This window comes from Humulus lupulus, chromosome 9 (genome assembly GCF_963169125.1).
Source record: "Humulus lupulus chromosome 9, drHumLupu1.1, whole genome shotgun sequence".
NCBI classification, from domain to species: domain Eukaryota; kingdom Viridiplantae; phylum Streptophyta; class Magnoliopsida; order Rosales; family Cannabaceae; genus Humulus; species Humulus lupulus.
Genome location: NC_084801.1, coordinates 167656339 through 167678181, shown reverse-complemented (window position 1 = coordinate 167678181; position 21843 = coordinate 167656339). Strand labels below are relative to the sequence as shown.

At 35.8% G+C, this 21843-nt stretch overlaps 1 protein-coding gene across 4 annotated transcripts; it reads right to left on the bottom strand.

Annotated features, from left to right (window-relative positions):
* Window positions 1–2383: 2383 nt before the first annotated feature.
* LOC133800992 (AMP deaminase) lies at window positions 2384–11232 on the bottom strand. 4 transcript variants are annotated; one of them, XR_009876687.1, is made up of 20 exons: window positions 10644–11232; window positions 9478–9659; window positions 9091–9289; window positions 8245–8423; window positions 8094–8145; window positions 7814–7941; window positions 7527–7706; window positions 7239–7306; window positions 6947–7089; window positions 6553–6614; window positions 5728–5841; window positions 5488–5628; window positions 5039–5191; window positions 4517–4570; window positions 4331–4441; window positions 4063–4236; window positions 3886–3966; window positions 3184–3282; window positions 2902–3026; window positions 2384–2791 (listed from the first exon to the last, which is right to left on the bottom strand). XR_009876687.1 is itself a non-coding variant. In XM_062239122.1 (20 exons), the coding sequence occupies exons 1-19, from the start codon at window positions 10996–10998 to the stop codon at window positions 2958–2960; spliced, it is 2544 nt and encodes an 847-aa protein (XP_062095106.1). In that variant the 5' UTR covers window positions 10999–11232; the 3' UTR covers window positions 2384–2791; window positions 2945–2957. The 4 variants fall into 4 exon arrangements, 2 of the variants coding, with proteins under 2 accessions (XP_062095106.1, XP_062095104.1); XR_009876686.1 differs by having other exon boundaries at window positions 2890–3026; window positions 10644–11231; XM_062239122.1 differs by having other exon boundaries at window positions 2945–3026.
* Window positions 11233–21843: the final 10611 nt, after the last annotated feature.

Sequence of the window (21843 nt, the reverse complement as noted above, 5' to 3'; positions counted from 1 at the left end):
TGAGCAATGTTAGAGGTTTTCTCGGAAATATACTTGCTCTGATACCATAATAGATTTATGAGATGAGGAGGATTGAATAATTATGGTTTCACATTTTCCTTGAACATTGATTTATATATATATAGATTATAAGGAAATGAAAAATCTTAATTCTAAAATAATTAGAAAATTATTTAAATTAATAAATATCTAAAGATAAACTATTAAAACATAATTGTAAGATATATTATATCTTCTTAATAACTTTATCAATTAACACTCATTTTTCGTATTTCTAAATTGGTATATGATTGTTTCACCCAAAAATGTTGAAAAAATAAATATGGAGGCCATGTAATGTTTTGTGACAATTTTTTATAGGTTTTTTTAATGATAATTTGAGGGCCCAAAAATAATTATTATAATATTAATTTTTGAAATTAACGTTTTAAGTTTCTTTTTCTGAATAGTATATTGATAATCTACCATTTATTTTCCTAAAAATAATTTTTTTTAAAAATTCGTTTAAAAAAAACCTAAATAAATCATATTCAACCTCATGTTCATTTTTCTAAAAAAAATACATTTTTCTTAAATAAAAAGTAAGGGTACGATTGGTTGGTGGTTTGAAAACTGTATTTTTAAAAAGTGTGATTCTGAAATGAAAATAAGGATTTAATATCTGAAAACGAGTTTCTGAAAATGTGATTGGTTCAATGTATGTAAACTGTTTTTTAGTTTTAAAAAATTGAATATGTGGTTGGTATAAAATCTAAAAATATAACATAAGCTAAATATGTGATTGAATTCAAGTCCTTGACCTACACAATCTACGTTAAGGTATGCAATAGCTTTGGACCCCATGTTTACAAGATTTTGTTCAACCCACTTGGTAATCAATGAAAATAAATTTACTTTCTCAACAACAAAAGTGCCACAAATTGAAAGCTCCAAACTCAGATTTTGAGGACTATACAATTTATTTTCCAGAAACGGATAAGAAAATACAAAAGAAATCTATGAAAGAAATAACAAATATTTTACAACAAAAATGATCACTACCAGATATTATTTCTTAGAAATGAAGAGGAATTAGAATCATTGATACAAGAGATTAAATAAATATGGGGAGTGAAAAATTGGCAAAGGTGTAAATATAAGCATATATGTATATAAATTATGCCCCTAATATATATATATATATATAAATTATACCTTGGACTTGAAGTTGGAAGCAATAAGCTGAACCACTGAGGACGAAGGTCCCTAGAGTGTAGACATTGAGGAAGAAAAAGAATACAAATACGAGCGAAAGAGATCAGCACAATAACGATCATGAGCGATCCACTCTTTTTTTTTTGCACTCAATCTCTCATGTGAGAAAAGCAACGAGCAATGCCAAGTATGGCCGTGATGTCATTGTTGGGGTCAACAACTCCATATGTCCAGAAGAAAGAAAACAACTACTAAAGAGTTGAGGTAAAAAGAGGAGAAGAAAAAATACAGAAGTTGGATAAAATGTTTAGGATAGAGAGAAAACTTCATTTTTGTGTTTCTAGTTTTGCAAGCTAAAATTAGAATTAGAATTTGGATTTTAATTTTGTTTTAAAAATAAGCAACCAATCAAGAATTATTGTGGGTCCCACCTTATTTGAGTTTTGCAAAATATAAAATTAGATTGGGATTGGATACCAATCAAGCCCTAAACTACCATATAATTGGTAATATTGAATAAGGATTATAGGTGATTTTTTTTTATAAAGTAAACTTATTTCTTTGTATACTAAGTTACCTAAAATGAAATTGTCAACTCTAATTTCTTTCATTAATTAAAAATATATATAAAAAAGTATGAAGACATCAAATAGAAATAATTTTATCAAAGAATTCATCAGACCAAACTCGGGGCTTCTTCTCTATTTTCCAACAATAAAAAACTTCATTTAAGAAAAAATCATGAAATTTATTTTGTTTGTGTTCTTTTACTATAATTCTCCATTATGTAGATTTCAACAATAGCTCATTTAAAAAATTGAGTCAAAATAAATAGAACCATATAATTTCTTTTTGGAGTGTTAGGAAATAAGGTTAAGCCACAAATATGTAAATTTATACACCATTTGTTCCAGCTTTTTTTAATTAATAGGAGAAAACAGTAGTGGAAATTCCAAAATTGTGTCATTCCACATGGGAAACCATTTCAATTATATTGTATATCAAATCAGCAAACTTTTTGTGGTTCTATTGCTTTTTTAAATTCGGCTCTGCGTATGTTATATATAATCAGACTGATATAAAGAAACAATCATATTTCACACAGGTGTGGAGTGGATATGCGCATCTTCCTCTAGTTGAAGAGGCAAAGGGAGCATCTTCCTCTAGAAATGTTAGATACGAGTCAAAATTTGAAGAGGCAAAGAGAGCATCTTCCTCTAGTTGCCATGAACAACCCTTTTATTTTGTAGAAACCTTACACTTGTAAAAAAAAAGACTGCAAAACCACAAAACTCAGCAGCTTTATCAATACTTCTTTAAATACGTATTCTTTTTCAACTCTTGGATGGAACAAAATTATTTCGATGTCTTTCTTGGCTACAGCTTTGTATTCAAGACTCGTACCTTATCTACATAAGGTGGTATATCTAAATATGAATTATATATCATATACATGGTTTATACCTCATATTCTTAGACCCTTGTCTGACAGCTGTTGATGTTAATATATATGCCTGCCAAAGCCAATTTTCGCGCATTCGCATGGTCATATGGTTTGTTTAGACCACATTGCAGTCGGAATGCAAGTTTTTCACACCTGAAGGAACCCAGATGAACTCAGATTAGATTAGTCCATGGAATTAGATAGAAAAAATCAGTTTTTAAAGAGATTATAATTTAATTTGAACTAGGCACCTTGGGGATTACTTTAATTATACATGGCCATTCAAGAATGACATTAAGATATGACCTGACTCACAAAATCACTTGTCAACTTCTTCAGGAATTATGGGCTTTCCTAGATACACTTGTCGCATCTCCTCCCTCCAGATCTGGCAAGCAGCGTAATACGGCATAAATAAGAAAGCATTTCTTTAATATGTATAGCCAAGACAAAAGGCAATGGAGGAGAAAAAGCGACGGGAAAAAGGGAAAGGTAAATCAGAGAGAGGCATCATAATTGTTTGTCACCATTAAAAGGATCCATACCGTGTCACGAAATTCCACCCGGATATGAGGAACGTTAGTTCTGTGGATATCATTCCCATCAGGTCCTCTTTTGTAGTACTCTTTTCCAATCCAGTGGGACTGAAACAGAAAATTTAATAGCTCGGGTAAAACTGAGAAATAACACATAATTGGTTGTTGCACAAGAAAACAAGTACCCCAATAAATAAAGAACTACTACAAATGTGGTGTACGATGTACAAACATCTAGGAAAGTATAATATCAATCCCATTTTAATATCACGGATTGCAACAAGTTCATTTATTAAAGGTCAAAGAATGTAGAGTCATTCTGAGGTAGAATCCTGGTCTCTGCTATGCGGTTGAGTTCATATACATATGAATATATATATATACATATATATATAAATCTGCACATTTGATACGTGCAAATATGTCCTGTACATGCAAATGGATGTGGATGTAGCAGGGACTGATGATCAGATATGATTTCCAAAAATTTAGGACAGATGATAGCTTGCAGCTATTACAATCACAAAAGTCCAGCTTTCTTGAAAAAATGATGGAATTATGAAAAAGCTTCACAAGGGAATCAGTGAATTTTCTGAAAGAATGGAGCTAAGCTAACCTCATATTTTCATTATCATTACTTTTACTAATTTACTTCTGAAGTTATAAGGATCCCCTACAACTACGAATAAGAGTGGCAGTGTGAATACTTACTTTAAGAGCATGTGAAAACCCAGATTGGTAGACAGAATTACGAGCAATCTCACATAGATCACATGAACTCAGCTTCCAGACCTGTAAAGGAGCTTTAAGTGTTTAATACAATTGACATCTGATATGGAACAACTATAAAATTTCATTCTGAATAGAGTTTTAGAGAGAGAGACTCACGGAAGCAGCTATGCTATACTCTTCCACCAATGGTTCTTTTGTTAAATGGATTTGAAGAGGATCATCAGTTGAAAGGGAAACATTGAGACCACGTAAGAAGAACATGGGGAAAGGATTCCGGTGGTAGTCTAAAAATAAGGAGTTGTTGCTCAGTGGAGACATGGCAAGACCAATCTGATAAAACCAACAAGTATTGTACCCCAATAAGAAATCACAAACAGAAGTCAAGTCAATAATAACCCTCAGACAAAGTCTTCTTTCTTCTAACCTGTGCCAGATAATACAGATACTGAAGAACAGGAGATTTTCTCAAATTGATTCCGTGTGCAATGTTATGGGATGTCAGAAAGGTTGCAGCAAGGTGGTCTATGTCACCAGCCTGAAGATATCATGAGCACAATGTGAGTGCAATTCAATGTGTGTGTCAAAAGATGAAGGGGGAATAAACGAATACCTCTCCAGAATGTGGACGGAATTTGATAGTTGCCATTCCCTTTGATTCACGAAGCTGTAAAACAAATCTAATAGGTAAGCATTTATACACCAGGAGAGGAAAGATATGGTTTAGCATCTTGAAACTGCATGCTCATTATTTCAGAAATACAGTACAAGAGGCAGCACCGAAAAACACCAGAAAATATTAGACTGCTAGCAGGAAGAAACTAATATTTCATGTAAGAAGCAACGACTAAATACTAAAGATAGATATGGAAAAGCTACAATTATTGCTCTAGAACCAACCCATTTTGAAGTAACCAAAGTCAATATTACCAATTCTAGTACTTTGATAAACTATTTCAAAGGTTACAACTAGATAGCCCTACTTGACTTGGTTGAGATCTAACCTACAAAATACTTTAAAGCAATCATACTTAAAAATCCACACCCAAATTCTTAAAGCATGGAAGGGAAGGACCATGATTTACTAAGTAACCTAAAAAGTTGTGTACTGGTATAAAATTTTATTATGAAATACCTTGTTTAATGTGTAGAGATTTGCATAACAGTAATACACATAGTAAGAAAAGGCAGGATTGAAGGCATTGGTCCACTGATCTGGAGTGGGCATATGTTTTGTGGGGCGTCGTTCAGGCTTGCTTTCATCATCCACTAAATCCAACCCAACAACCTGAAAATTTCAAACCAATTAAAAGTTGGACATCATAGTAGTCAACTGTAGGGTAAGATAAATAAAAAGCAAGGATAAATACGAGACAACATTTTTCAGTCGCGAGACACTTTTGGTTTTAAGTATAACATGGTACATCTGTTAGTGCATTAGTAAAAAAAAGACAACTCTTTCACATCAAAGCAACAACTGATAACTGATTGACATATATGTAGCAATTCTATCAGATTCCAACTTTGCAGCGATTATCTCTTTATCTTTGGTCTTTTAATATTATACAAGTAAGATAGAAAAACCTGTTTTAGAAAAACGTGCAGCTGAGGATGTGATTCTGGATCCACAGTGACCTCAAATAGAGGAAGAAAGATGTTGTCAAGAATATTCTGGAAAGAGGTGACAATTCCCATGTCCTTGTAGATATTGTACAATCTTGGGAGCTGAAATGGAAATAGTACAAATATGAAAAAACTGTGTGTATATATTACAATTTACAAGAGATACTGCTAATGAAGTTTCACAGTATTTCATGCAAATACCTGAATTAGCCAAACAACATTCTCACTGTACAATTCATTGTTGACTATCCAGCTAGCGAGTTGGTCCCACTCACTTTGCTTCCTACCATATATTGATATCCGGTATTCAGCCATCTGCAGTAACAAAAAAAAGCGTGAGGGATGTATGCTCCATGAAAGACAAATAAATAAATAAAAACTTAAAAAACAATTATGCAATGACTCAATAACTCAATAACTCAACTCCAGAACTTGACACTGTGATCCTCAACTGTACATTGACAAGATGATTGCCACTCAATAATAGATATTTACTAGTATACTTAAGTAGGCTTATCATAAAGATAAGAGACCCAACTGAACAACAGAAGAACAATTAAACATTTAGCATCCATCAAAACTACTTCAAAAAAAAATGGACAAATTGTTATCATTTCAGCCTACCACATCACAAGTTATATTGATTATTTTTCCATTTTCGTAGATATTGTAGTGCCACACTAAAGATGATTGCCACTCAATAATAGATATTTACTAGTATACTTAAGTAGGCTTATCATAAAGATAAGAGACCCAACTGAACAACAGAAGAACAATTAAACATTTAGCATCCATCAAAACTACTTCAAAAAAAAATGGACAAATTGTTATCATTTCAGCCTACCACATCACAAGTTATATTGATTATTTTTCCATTTTCGTAGATATTGTAGTGCCACACTAAAGCATTTTACATAGACAGCATTTTAAAGGCACTCTAAAGTAGCTCTGCTCAAGATTGTCTCTCCTACTAGTCAGGGCCTAAATTTGTGTAAAGAATATATAAATAGGAAGCAAGTGAACTACCTGATATTTGCTTGCCTCAAGATCAGTGAACACCTGTTTTGTCACCTCAGCAAGGAAACGACCTACTCAAAGGGACAATAGCAGCCCACAAATTATAAAATGAATCATCAGGGAGGAAAATGTGCTTTCAATTATCAGAATATAAAAGATGAAAGATAATTTTTCTATTAAAAGAAGCAAGAACAGCAAAAAACAAATTGGGGAAGAGATGGAGAGTAGAAGCAAGTACTACAACAAAATGAAACAAAGATAAAAGGAAAAAAAAAACGGTTAAGTAGTCCTATTGCTCTTACTCTTGGTAAGAAAGTAATTTCAACATAGAACCAATAGAAAGAGAATGGAAAAAGTTTATCCAGGCTTATCATTTTTAATCAAGTAAACATAAAGATTATACCTTGAATAAGATTGTCCTGCTTTAGGAAAATCTCCCTGAGCCTACTTTGACCACAGGGATTATACTTGAGATTAAACTTGTCAAAACGATGAAATGTGCTCTTGTCTGCATGAACATCCAAAAGGTCAACATTTAGGTCATACCTGTCCAAGGAGATGCAAAGAAAGATTACACAGTGTCAAAACAAAAACAAACAAATGAAGTGTGATTCTAGAAATAATATACATATATACACACACTGTGTATATCTCATTTTAGATGAGTATAAATTAAAAAGCAGATGAAACGATACCCCGTCAGATCCAGACTCTCAAAAACTTCTTTCAAGGTCAAGTATGTCCCATCTCGAAATATTACAACCTAAAAAGGAACATGTCAAAAAACAAAGCTTCAGTGACCGTACAGAACTAGGCAGTTTCCCCAACACAGACAAGATAAAATCTTATTATTAGTCTCTGCACAAATATCTCCACATCAGAGTTAGAAACTTTTCAAGTTAACCACGGTGAAATTGCACATATTTTGTTTTAACAAAAACAGGAGAAGATCACTTAGTAATACATCAGCAGAATTATATTACCTCATCGGGCTCTTTTCTCAACTTTGACTTGATAAACCTTAAAAGATGTTTCTGATTCATGCATGCTGAGTGATGAACATGTGTATCAACTTTCCTGACATTATAAAAATCACGGTGTGGAGCACTTTTCTGGGCCAAAAATTCCCTATCCGCATTAAGCATCAAGTGAAGATTGAATTTCTGAATGGCATACCAATAAGGATATTGTCAAGGTACCATAATAATGTGTAAGAAAAGAGGTTCATCAGAGTGCAGTTAGGTGTTAAAATTATAGATCAGAATTTTACCTGTTCTAGAAGATTCAGTCGATGGTGGCATAAGGTTCTAATATTTCCAGCTGCTATGACCCGAAGTATATGATGCAGGTCAGTGAAGAAGGTTGTAGCATCAGCAACAGGGAAAAGCTCTTCTTTTGCTGAAAAAGAAAAAAAATGCATGTAAGAAACTATTCAGAATATCATCTTCTTTTTTCTTCCTTTATTTCCTTTCCCCTTTTCAAATGCGATAGAAAGGGACATTCAATCGAAAAGACAAATTGATATACCAAAAAAAGGTTTCAATTCTTACAGTCTTTATTGGCATAAACATGAACAACACCATCTTGCATCTCAAAATAATGCTGCAGATTAAAATGTAGTCGTTAATGAAACTAAGATAAAATCAAAATAAACTTCTTCAGTTGTAGAATGGAATACATGAACCATAACTTCAAACTCACATCAGATTTCCCTTCAGGAGCGTAAAAGAAAGGAGCTGGATTAGGCTTTGGGGTGCTGGGGTCAGATATAACTTCTTTCTCCCAAGGAGCAATTGCCTCACTGAATATGTATCTTTTTCTCAATTCCAGGCATTCTTGAATGACAATATAGGACTCCACTTCATCAGGCGATGGAACCTCTGTTAGAAAATACAATAAACATTAGTGGAACAAAACCCTTCAAACAAACCCTTTGATTCTATACTTGCATTCAGTTTTATACATCTCAGTAATTTTTTAGAAATTCAAGGTTTTTAATGAAATTAACAACCTAAACCACATATACTATACAGGCCATGAAGATTATTAAGAAATATGGAGCAGTACCAGAGAAGATTTTCCCGAAATTAGCCCATTTGTTGCATCTATACTATACATGAGAATCACAATCAAATTATATGTGAACTAATATCAACAAACATCACACCTTGTTTCTCAAATACTTTTGTATAATATAATTATATGAATGGCCATTTCCTAATTAAACCCAATTTACCTCCTTTTTGTGTCCATGAGCATAGTGCAGTGTAAAATATTTTTTAGCATATGATCACTTATTTTATTAACAATGATCTTGGCCAAACAAAACCTAATTGTTCAATTAAAAACAGCATTCAAAATACAAAAACAACAAGAAATGAAAGCTGCCACTTGAGGATAACTCTACTAGTTGCCTAGTTGGGTGGGAGAGTGTGTGTGAGTGGTCCAGGTTCATGTCCGTCAATTAATTAATAAAAGAGTAATAAAATAAACAATAAATGTGAGCCGAAATATGCAAGTAAAGGAATCAGGAGAGGGAATCAATACCCATAGGGGTAATTTTAAGTCTAGCAAAGGTTTCTTGTTCTGGCTCTTTCCTCAGAATATCAGCTGCAATTGGGTCAGGCTGAACGCCATGCAAATCACCAGATACACTATGAGAACGGATCATACTTGGAGCTGCTATTGGCAATTGTTCCCCATTTTCCTTAACAGGTAAACTCTCAAATAGGCTTTTATCTGTTCCCTGCACATTGCAATTTTCAGGAATAGGCCATTGCAATTAAACTTTATCTTCTGCGAGTGGGTAAAATACAAATAGAAATAACTCCTGTGACTGAACATGTTCACAACACACGTAGGCAGCAATATTTAAAGTTTAAATCAACCGTGCATGATAGCCCCTTCTTTAGCATAGTTGCAAAATAAACTCACCGCGTTTCCATTAGTGTGGAGGTATGTAGTGTCTAGTTTAGAACTATCAGTCAAATTGTCCTCATCATCTGAACCTTCTACACTCTCAAATGCACTAGCACTTGCAACAGGAGACTTGGGGGAAGTGGGTCTCAAAAGGCCACTACTTCTCTTGGCTGTGGTTGCAAGTAAAGCTGATTTCCCTGCATAAAAAGACGTTTGGATGCTATCAACTCCCATTATATTGTTACTAGAATATAAATAAATAATAATCAAGTCTGCGGTGCAAATAAATTCAATGCATATGTTATATAATTACCTAATGCCTGTCAAACAAAAGAACCTAAATAAAAGAAATACATTTCCCTTTTTTTCTGTAAGGCAAAAACCTCCAACATAAGAGGAAGTCTAACTGTCTTAGTAGGCCTAAATAATTAAAAATAAAATCTTTTATTATATCTTTTAAAAGTATAAATTCTTCCGCAACCACAATTGTTCCTCTTGTTTACTTGATAAATTTTCATTGTGTCATTTCACCAAATTCTTATTCATAAAATATTACAAGAAAATAATAAAATCATACATATCGGCAGGTAGACTCCAGAAATCAGAAACCTTCGAAATCAGATAGTTAAACTATGGATTCCCCTCTGCCATGTGTTAACAAGAAATGAAACAAAACAATCGAATGAAGAAGAATACTTCATAATCTTCTAGAAATTTACCTTTTCCTCTGTAGGGGCTTGAAGACCTTATTGTGCTTCTTAAGTTCTAATTTTTTTTCCCCTAGTAGTTGAAACTGGTTGTTTAAAGTAATTAGATTGAGAAAAATCAACAAAGCTAAATGCGACTATGTCAGCCTTCGATACAACATACGCAGGGGCATTCCCAGTATTCAAACATATTATTTCCACTACTTCCATGTTAGTCTATTTACCACAAGCATTAAATATAGAGTCAAACACACACATATACACAAAATCCCGCGCGGCTTTCTACTGCGTAACCATACATATGCTTCGAATACGAATACGTCAATTTATACATATTATTATCACATACAGAGGCAGTTGAGAACACGCTACTAAGCTTTAATAATCCAAAATGTTATAAACATTGAACCGAATCAAAAGCACGAAACTAAAGCCAAAACGCTTATTACTCTAGCAAGAAGTCTAAATCCATACCTTCAGGAAGTGTGTGCAGCCTCGGCAACCCGGGCGGGATACCTTCGACATGTACCAGACCATTCCGCCTATCCTCGGCATCAATCGCACCGGAGATCGCCATAACATCCGGCAACGACGCCGAGCTTCTCCTATAATAATTATTCCCCTTCCGCCGGGCGTGGCTCCGGCGCTTCTTCAAATGCTGCGGCGAATCGCCGCCACCATCGGAGACATCCTCCCTCTCTCGCTCCACGGTCTTGGCGAACTCGAGGAGCTGAGTTAGGGTTTTGCGGTGCATATAGTAGGCGGAGACGGCGACGAAGGAGGCTCCGACGAGAGCCGCCATAGCCAAATGTACCGTGTAGGAGTCCATGACTCCGAGTTTCTCTCTCTAGAAAGGAGAGATAAATGGAAATGGTTTAGTTTGAGAAAAGAAAACCCTACAATAGAGTGAGAGAGAGTTGGCAACAGAGAAGGACACTCACAACAGATAGTGGTCTCTCTCTCTCTAAACCTGCTGTTTTATTCGGGACAAGAGAGGCTTTGTTTCAATATTTATAGGATGAGAGAGCTCAGAGAGGGAAAGAGTAGCCACCAGCACATATTCTCTCTCTCTCTCTCACTCTCAATATCATCTTCTCTTTTATTTTTATTTTTATTTTTTACTAATAGTTTTAGGTGGTGGGGGAAATTGTTACAAGTGCTTGCTGCGTATTATCGCCGCTTTTATCACTATTTATTTTTAAATAATTAATGATAATTAATTTATATTTTAACTTTTGCTTATTAGTCACTTTTGTATGCAGTTAAGATACCTTAATTTATATTTACTAAAAAAAAGGAAGAAAATACCTTAATCTATATTTAACAATATCAATAGAATTTTCTAAATAATTAACTTATATTTAACTTTTGCTTAGTCGTTACTTTTATATGCAATTAAGATAACTTAATTTAGGATTTGAAGTTAAAGGAAAATAATAATAATAATTGTAGTAGTAATTATAAATAAAAGAAGTTTAAGTTATAAATCTCTAGGTAGCTAAATCAAAGAGTTTTAGCCTAAATATTTTTTTCCAAATTTTGAAAGAATTCTCATTACTTGTTGTTCAGATAAAAAATAATTGTTCCAAATCTTGCAAACAAAATGAGGGTATGGTTTCTTAATACTTCTATTCTTTGTTTGAAAATTTAACTCAAGAAATCATATTCTAACTAAAAGGGTTTCTTTGGTTAGAATTTGAATTGTTCTTATTTCGCTTTTCTTTATGTTTAATTACAGTTTATGTCATTTTAGACCATGTGTTTTATAAAAATACCAGTTTAAATCTTACGTTTTTAAAATTTTTATTTTGGACACTGAGTTTTGTAAAAGTACTAATTTAGACCTTATATTTTGTAAAATATTAAAATTAGGACCCTAAAACTGATTTTAGCCAAAATAAAAATACCCTTGCATCTATGAATTAATTAATTAAAAATAAAAATAATTTAATACTCAAAATAAGATGAAAATGAATATTTGTAATTATTAAAAATATATTTTTAAAATCAAGAATTTAATTAAAACATACATTTAAATTAAGGGTAAATACTATTTTGGCCCCTGTGTTGTGTAAAAGTTACCGATCGAACCCTCTGTTTTGTTAAATGACAATTTGGACCCTGTGTTTTGCAAAATCGAACAAAATGATACCTCGGACCAGATTTTGGTCAAAATATTTTTCAATATGACCAAAATACCCCTAGTTTTATTAAGTGAATAATTAGTTAAATATTTAAAATAGATTTTAAAATAAATTAAATTTATTTTAAAATCATAAACTAATTAAAACATTAAACTATTTTTTTTTTAAAATCAAATTGAAACTAAACCAAAATTCAAACACAAATTCACAGTAAAAAATCAAAATCAAATTCAACACCCAAACTTTAAAACATAAAATAAATTTACCCTAAAAGCCTAATCAACCTTATCTTCCTCTTCCTCTTCCTCTTCATAGTTTATATCGCCTCCATTTCTTCTTCCAGCTAGGTCGACGATGGGAAGGGAGGAACAACGATGGCATGAGTTATGGCCTTTTGGGACACTAAGGGATATGGGTTAACAGGGATGACGTCGTGGGTTTGGGTTCTTGGGGACGATGAGATCTTCACGGGGATGGCGAGGAATGAGGACGTCATGAGTTATGGCCTTTTGGGTTTACGAGGACGACACTAAGAGATCTGGGTTGACAGGGATGACGTCATGGGTTCGAGTTCGTAGGGACGATGTCGTGGGTTTGGATTCGCGAGGACGATGAGATCTTCACGGTGAGGGCGAGATTTGAGTTCACAGGGACAATGAGATCTGGTCATAGGGATGAGTGACTTGGTGGGATTTCTAAGTTGCAAGCAGAGAGGACAGCGAGATGTAAAGATGGTGATGGTTAGTAATATGGGTTCTTTAATCATAGCAGTAAAGCAAACCAACCATATTATGCTCAAATCTGGTTTTTTGGATTTGTTTTATTGATTTTTAACTCGATGTTTCAAAGTTTGAATGTGAGCTAGTTGTATGATAATATAAGTTTGAATCTCAATATTTATAAATTTGTATATGATATAAGTAGAAAATTTGAGCTTGAATCTTGGATGGTTTGGGTTGCAATTGTGAATCTTGGATGGTTTAAGCTTGAAGTGTGATATGTAATTTAGGTTTGATTTTGAAATCTGGTTTTGGTTTTCTGGGTTGTAGTTGCAGGTCGCATTGATGTTGGTTTTGAGTTCATAAATATGTTGATGTTGTGATTTTAATTTTGATTTTGTTGATGTTTTGCGTTTTTTGTTTCTCTCTTCATGAATTTGTTATTTCTACTTTGGAATTTTAATGTTTTATGATTATAGATGAACAAGTTTATGGAAAATTTTGGGGACGAATGTGGATGGAAATGAAAAAAATTTAAATTTTGTATTTATTTTCGGTATGTTGTTATATAATTTAAGATTTATCAATTTTTTTTATTTTAAAATCCATCTAATTTAATTTTTTATTTTAAAATCTAATTTTAATTATTTTATTTATTCAATAATTAAAAAATATGAGGGTATGTTGGTCATATTGAAAAATATTTTGACCAAAATCTGGTCCAGGGTATCATTTTGTAAAACATATGGTCCAAATTGTCATTTAACAAAACAGAGGGTCCGATTGGTAACTTTTGTACAACATAGGGGCCAAAATGGTATCTACCCTTAAATTAATAAAATTTATATTAAAAAATAGGATATATATAGAGTGTAATTATAAATAAATATATTTTTTAATTTATTAAATATGGTATATATATTTATGGGGTGTAAATATATCTCCTCAAACTTATTTTCATATATTACATATTAATAATTTTCTTTATTTTTTTTTCGGGATACCTAGTCTTGATGAAGAATCTTGAAAAGAAAAATAAAATAACAATTATAAAAAAAAAAAAAAGAATTATAATTCACAATATTTTTTATAATTTCATAATGTATGTTTTAATTAATTTTTTATATCAAAAATATATTTTTAGTAATAACAAACATTTATATTTGTTCTAATTTGAGTATTAAATTGTTTTTATTTTTAATTAATTAATTCGTAAATGCAAGAGTATTTTGGTCATATTAAAATGTATTTTGGCCAAAATTAGTTTTAGGGTCCTACTTTTGACATTTTACAAAATACAGAGTCTAAATTTACAAAATTCAAGTTCCAAAATAAAAAATTTTAAAATGTAAGGTCCAAACTGGTATTTTTACAAAACACAGAGTGCAAAATGGCATAATCTCTTAATTAAATTTATTATTTTTATTAGTTTGTGTTACTGGTTTCTTATTAGCCTTTCAAGCGTAAATACTTGTACTTTTAGAGCTTAATTAGGGGCTCAAGCTCTCAGTCTTTTGATTGATGCAATTCATTCATATTATATTTCCCTTGTTTTTGCTTTATAGTTTATCATAATGAAATTTATATTATTTTTTTATTAGGGAAAACACCAATTTGGCTCCTGTGTTTTGCCCGAATACTTGATTGGCTCCTATGTGTTGTTAAATGACAAAATGGACCCTGTGTTTTGCAAAATGGAATCAAATGTGCTGACCCTCAAATTGGTCAACGACACGGAGTCAGATAAACGATAGAAAATGAGATGAAAACAAGAAGAAAAATCAAATGGAAAGCAAACGACACAGACAATTTATAGTGGTTCGGCCCCAATTGGATGGTAATGACCTTCGTCCACTTAATGTTCTTATTAATATTGAATCCCAACACTGTAATCAATGAACTAGGGTTCACGAGTTTCACAAGCCTTGGGAAGATTACAACTTCGGTGAAAATCACACTATATTCTTCTCTAAAGATACAAAGAACAGAAGTTTAAAAGAAGTCCCTTCCTTGAGCCATTTGATTCTTATTTATAAGCTCAAGAAGATTACCTGGGCTCATGGGCCTTAATTACAATTAAGACTTGCATATCAAGGTAATAAAAGAAAATACAATTAATGCAAATATTACAATATTGCATATCCAAAAGGAAGCAAATGAGAGTATACGACCAGACTGGTCGCACCTAAGCGTGATACTTGATAAAATAACTTTCTGGTCGATGGTCGAACAGGATTTATCCACTTAAAGTTGTCACGTGTCTGCCGCGTGTAGGTCAATCTTGCCACATCATCAGGAGCCGTTTTTGGGTAAACATTTGCCCCCCAAGTTTATTTTACTGCAACTAGCATAAAGTAAACTTAGACAACCGACCTTTCGTATGCCTTGTCAAATCTGTCGGAGCTGTCCATGCCTTCTCGAAAAAGGCAACCAATTATATCATTGCAGTTTCCCAAAATTGGTCTGGCGGCTATTACACTTACACATGCCTTGGAAAGTTACCCCTTATGATTACCTAGGAAACTGCACATCGACCAATATAAATAACCCTTCAAAATCACTTTTTACTTTTTATATTTCACTTTCTCCTTAAAAGCACTGAAGAACAAGGCGTAGAAAACCCAGAAACTCATACGATCTTGACGATCCGCGAAGTTTCTGCCCAGCCACCTAACTTAGCGTCTTAGAGATTTACTCCAATCTTCATCCAAGTAAGTTTCTCGAATTTTTTAGTCATCGAGATGCCATGCAATATCTATTCTATATCTGTTTCGGACCTTGATTTCTTGAATTTTCTTGAAAGAAACTGTTTTGGGGTAAATGGGTACGTAAGTCTAAGCATGATAGTATAAGGGAATAACATTACATTCGGCTTAGGAATCGGTTTGGGGGTTAGGATTATTAATTCAGGGCGTAAAATCGAAGTAAAAATTCAATTTTTAAGCATGTAGAAAAAACTGGGTTTTTCCCGCCCTTTCAGAGTCGAAAAGTTTTTTTTGAAAAACTTTTCACTTCTGCTTTTTAATCCATTTTCCAAACTACTCGCATAGAATTTAGTGTTTTTGTTAGAATGCTGATGATCGTATAAAAGCTTAACTTTTATACACGAGCAACATTATTCCAACTTTTACACTTTCTTAGTCTTTTGGTCATAGATTCTCATCTCCCCTTCTCTGTTCGCAGATTTTCATGCACTATCCGTGGGGAGGTGAGAGGCCGATCGACGACGACTTGCTCGCCCAGTTGCTCGAAGATCAGGAACAGTCGTTGTTACTTATCCCGGAGATTCCTTTTTCTTATACCCCTTCTAATAGACCTTCAACCAGTCCATCGAACATGGGTCGAGTAAAATCCACCGCCCAAAAGAAAAGGAAAACAACCTCTCCTCCTGCCAAACAGCCTGCTCCTCGGGCTAAAAATCCATCACCCAGACCTCAGTTTGAAAACACTTCCTAGCCAGAAATCCAAACAAAGGCCCAACCTAGGGACGCCCTTCGACTAGAAGTCGAATGGTACGTGGTACCTCCTAGCAACATCACATATAGGATGGTAGGGAATTATCTCAAGAAGTACGGACTTCTTGGGATAACCCTAATCAAGCCCACCATCGACCAGCGGGCAAACTTGCCTGGGGGCGCTTATAGCGCCTGGTCGAGATATCATATCGAGGCAGGGGCAACCTTGCCTCTTCATCCGTTTTTCCAGGGGGTGGCCAACTACTTTGAGGTCGCTCCCTTTCAAATAACACCAAACAGGTATAGAGTGCTTTCTGCTCTCTATATCCTGTACAATCATAAGAAGTGGCCCGTCTCGACGCCACACGAGATCAACTATCTGTTCGATCTCAAGTCCAACCACAATCACAACAACACGGGGCTCTTCCATTTTTACCACCAGGAGTCTGCTCGCACCTTCTTGAGTGAGATCACCCACAAGTCTAACGTGGGAAAGTACTTCCAGGAGTACTTTTTAACTCTATATCTGGTCGCCAACAATCTAGCCTTCACTGAAGGAGGTAAATTCTTCATTTGCTAGTCGTTTAATTTCCTTTAGCTTTTCCGCATGTTCCTTAGAATTTTAGTATTCTTCATGTCCATGGCACCGACCAGCTCCTACTCCAGAGATGGAGATACGAGCAGCATCCCTGGCCAGCATGACTGACATAGAAAAAAGCGTCAAAGAGCTGATCACGGAGAACAATCTAAGGCTGGTTGGTCTTTTGGCTCCTCACCAGGATGTAAGGGAAATAACTACGGGGAGTGCTACTGGTGGAGAAGCTCCCGAGCAGCACTACGATGTGTCACAACCTCCGAGGAGGAGGACAATGGGAGTGACTATCAGGGAACCCTCCAGCACCCCGCAAGCAGCTGCTGCCCCTGCTCCTTCAGGAAAGGGCAAACAGAAGGTTTCTGAACACCCCGAACCTATTCTTGAATCATCAGATGAGAATGGTACTGACCTCTCACTCTTAGATAGTTTGCCTATTCCCTATCATTTATTTGACAGGGACGACAACTTTAAATGCACTCCTAATTTAAATTCAGATTTTTTCAAGCCAGAGAGTGAGTGTAGCAGCAGTGCAGTAAATAGTGTAGCGACCAGTAGTTGTAGCTCCGGTATCTTACTTATAATTTCCTTCAACTTACTTTCTTGATTTATTAGATACCTTCATTCACGTTATCTGACTGTTCGCTTCTATTTTGCAGCCATGTCATCTGAAGATCTGTTTGAGTTTTACAGTGAAGTTGTACCTGCTGCTCCTTTGAACAAGAAAAAATGGAGTAGGTCACATCGAGGCGAAAGCAGCAAGAACCCCCCGACAAAAAAAGCTCGGACAGGGGTTCCTCCAGTGCCAGTTCCTTCTCGGGAAACCACACCTCCTCCTGCCCCCCTCGACCAGACGTCTCCCCCAGCTTCTGTCGGTCAGACTCCTCCTGCAGCACCTGCCGACCAGACACCTTCTCCCGCACTTATCGACCAGACACCTCCTGATCAAACAGAAGACGCCTTGACGAATATCGTGCTTAGCTCGGCCAAGGAGAGGGTGACTAAAATATCGAGACATCTACACAACCGAGAGGCCATCATTGGTATCGACTCCATGGAGGTCGACCAAATTATTAATCGTGCGCTAAATGAAATAGCCAGTGTAAGTTGCCATTTCTTGCTGAGGTTCATTTGTTTATCTTGTCATTTTCCTCCATCAGTTTAACTTTTTCTCTGATCGCAGGGAATGTTAACTATGATCGCCAGCTAGTGTCGTTCAGGAGCCCAAACTGCTCAGTATGAGAAGAGACTTAGCGAGCAGCTTAAGGCATCCGAGGACAAACACGCTGAGGAACTTAAAGCGTCTGAGGTCAGACGCTCTGAGGAGCTTAAGATGGCTGAGGTGAAATACACCGAGCAGCTCGAGGCAGCCGAGAAGAAAAACGTTGAGCTGCTCGAAAGAAGGCTAAGCTGGCCGAAGAGCTAAGACAGCACCAGATTACTTTGCTTAAAGCCATCGAGACCAAAGAGAAGTACAAGGAGGCTTCTTTGCTTAATTTCAAGGAAGCCTCTAAACTTCAAGATGACCTGGTCATCAGCAGAAAAGAGACCGAGGGGTTGGATGAGTGCGTCAAAGAGCTCGAGGAGACCAATGCCAACAACTTGGAGAGGTATAAGGGTGCCACCTTCAATTGCTTCTACGCGTTCTGGAAGTATAACCGCGAGGCAGATTTCAGCTACCTCTCCGAGCGCCTAAGACAATCTCAAATAAACAGGTGCCTCGCTCGCCTTGAAGAAGAGGAGAGAGCGAAAGTCCTAGCCTCCCCAGAAATCTCCTTGGCTGCGGGCATTGATGGCGTGGAAAAGGAAATTGGGACCTCTGTCGACCAGCAAACTCCTCAGGACCCTCCTGCTTCATAATTTTTGTTGTTTTTATTTAATTTTGTAATTTGGGACAGACGTACCTCGGTTCGTAGTGTCAAGACAATTTAAAGTTTTATTGCTGCACGGGCAGTTTTTCCTTTTAACAGACAATTACATCAGAGCAGCAACTGCTCGCGGTGTAAAAGGTTTCCTTTTTGATATTATAATATTTTCATTTTATTATAACATATGTTCGCATGACCAAACTTAGCATAGCACTTTGGTTTGATTTAACAAAATTTATACAAAATTTTGAAAAATACTCTAAGTATTGTAGTATGCTTTCACTTATTTTGCTCGTGTGTTTACATATGCTTATTGATATGCTTTGCCTGCTAGATGCCTTGTATGCCCCCCAAGTGATTGAGGAGCTTAAAGTTCTCAGTCACTTGCATTGACCTAGACTTGTTCGAACATTGTTGCTCATAATAAAGATATGATAATATGGCAACACAACACACGTAATGAGCGAATACTTGTAATAAATACAATAGTTGGCAAGATTGACTGGCTGCGCACATTCCCTTATATTTCTCGTAATGAATGGACAATCGTGTCTGTACGAGTGATAAATAATTGATCTTACACTTATAAACAATCAGTCACATAATTGACTAACCCTTGTTCATAAACTTGTAAAAAGTAAAATTAATACAAGCCAATTCTTTAAGAAGAATTGTTTATTGATAGTACTTACGCAGGTGTTCTCCATTCCAATAGAGAGGAATGAGATCTCCATTTAAGCGAGCAAGTTTATAAGTGTAACGACCAAAATTCACCAATAAGGCTTAAGGGCCTTGATTAGTGTGCCGGGAGGGCATGATGAGAATTATGTGTGATGACTATGATTTAAGCATGTTATATGATATGTGAATTATATTATGTGATAATTATGATATGTGAATTGTACTGTGTGGGTGCTGTGATATAAATGTGATGCACGTGCCAAGACGGTCCTAGGAAACTAGATAATGGTAACTGGTGATTTGGTAACCTGCGTAACTGTTAGTAACTATAGAGAGTAACAGGTTTTATTGGGAAAGTGGTAGAATTGTAAAGATAGGGAAAGGACAAATAAGCCCTTGAGGTTTAGTTAGTAAGTGATATTAATGGAGGGTTAAAATGGTAATTTGGTAGTAAATAGATGAGTTTGAGCTGAAGGAATAACATTTACGTATAACACTTTGGGAGTTGGTTTATGTTGAATATTGGAGACCTAGAAGTAGAACAAAAGAAAGAAGGAAAAGAGAAGCTGAACTCTAGCTCTTGGAAGGAGAATCAAGGGGGTGATTGAGGTTGTCAACCAAGCTTAGGCCAAGAAAACTCAGAGGTAAGGATTTGGCTATAATATGTTTAAGTTTCAAGTCTGAATTTGTAGAGATGAATATGAATTGAAACAAATTGGTGGCTGGTTTTGTATGAACTCAGAATTGGGAAATCAAGGGGGAAGGAGGTTTAGAACTGGAGGTTGGACTCACCACTCAAGGTAAGGTTTCTGTGTGATTATTAGGCTTGTTTCTGTTAAGGTATAGGGAGTTTGGAGTGTGGTTTGTGTTTGAGTTCAAGCTGTTCTTAATTTTCTGGTTTGAGTTGTTAAGTGTGAAATTCAAGAGTGACTTTTAGGATTGAAGGTGTGAGTGAGCTTGGGTATGATGTCTTTGGGTTGTTGTGAGGTTTGTTAGGGGTTTAGAGTTGGTTTTGGGACTTAGGATGTGGTTTGGGGTGATTTGGAGAGGTTGGAGCTCGGGAAAATGCGAAGGAAAAACCCAGAATTCTGGGCTGCGAAGGCGTGCCGCGGCACGGGTTTTGTGTGCCGCGGCCTGGAGTCTCTGATTGATGGGTGCCGCGGCACAAGAAAGTGGTGCCGCGGCACAAGGCAAATTTCAGGGTGTTATATTTTGCAATTTTTGGCCTTTGCTCCGGGGGTTCGGGGGATGTCTCCGGGGTGTTGTTCTAAGGTTTTGGGGGTTCCGAGAGTGTGGGTTAGGTACCGGGAAGGTAGTCTTGGATTGGTTAATGACAAAGAATATTATGTTTGTGTTGTGATTAGGACTTTGGAGAGGCTCGGGGTAAAGGACCGTGCTTGTGGCTACGTGGCATCGGGAACCAGTAAATTGAAAGGTAAGAAAGCTGCACCTGAGTATGTGGTTAGGTTGGGACTAAGTGTTCCCTATGTTTGTATGCATTATTATGTGAATATGAATAATCATGTGGACACGATGGGACTAAGAGCTCCCTATATTTGTTTATCATGTCGTGAGATGGTGTTATTACGCCATGGGACATGCGATTACCGGCCTAAGGGTGTCGGAATCATTATTTGCGCACTGGGGCGCGGCTCAGCCACTGGGAGCTGAGGCAGCTTGTTTATCACTGAGCTTGGTTAAGCTGGCCAGAGTCAGTGAGTATTACACTGGGGGCGGCTCTATTGAGCCGAAGACAGTGTGCCAAATAGAGGGTGCGACTAAGGGCGCCAACCCTGAATGTTATTTGATGGGTATGACAATCTATTGGTTATGAACGTGAATATTGTGCTGTGAATATAGTTAATTGATTGTCTGAATGACAACTGTTATTGCTGATTGGATAAATGTATGAAATGTTGAGTTCTCGGTTGAGCATTGTGAAATATTTGTTAAGTGTTGCTGATCTTACTATGTTATCATGCTTTCTTGCTGGGCCTTGGCTCACGGGTGCTACGTGGTGCAGGTTAAGGCAAGGGCAGGTTGGACCAAGCCCGAGGTGGAGAGCTCCAAGGTGAAATGTACATAGCTAGCTGCTCGATCACCACGATCGAGGAGTGGACCAGGACAGGGACTACCTAACTGCTCGTTTTTGCCTTAGTATGGCCAGTCAGTGTGTTTAAACTTTGTAACCTTTTTGTAAAGGGCTTTTAAACTG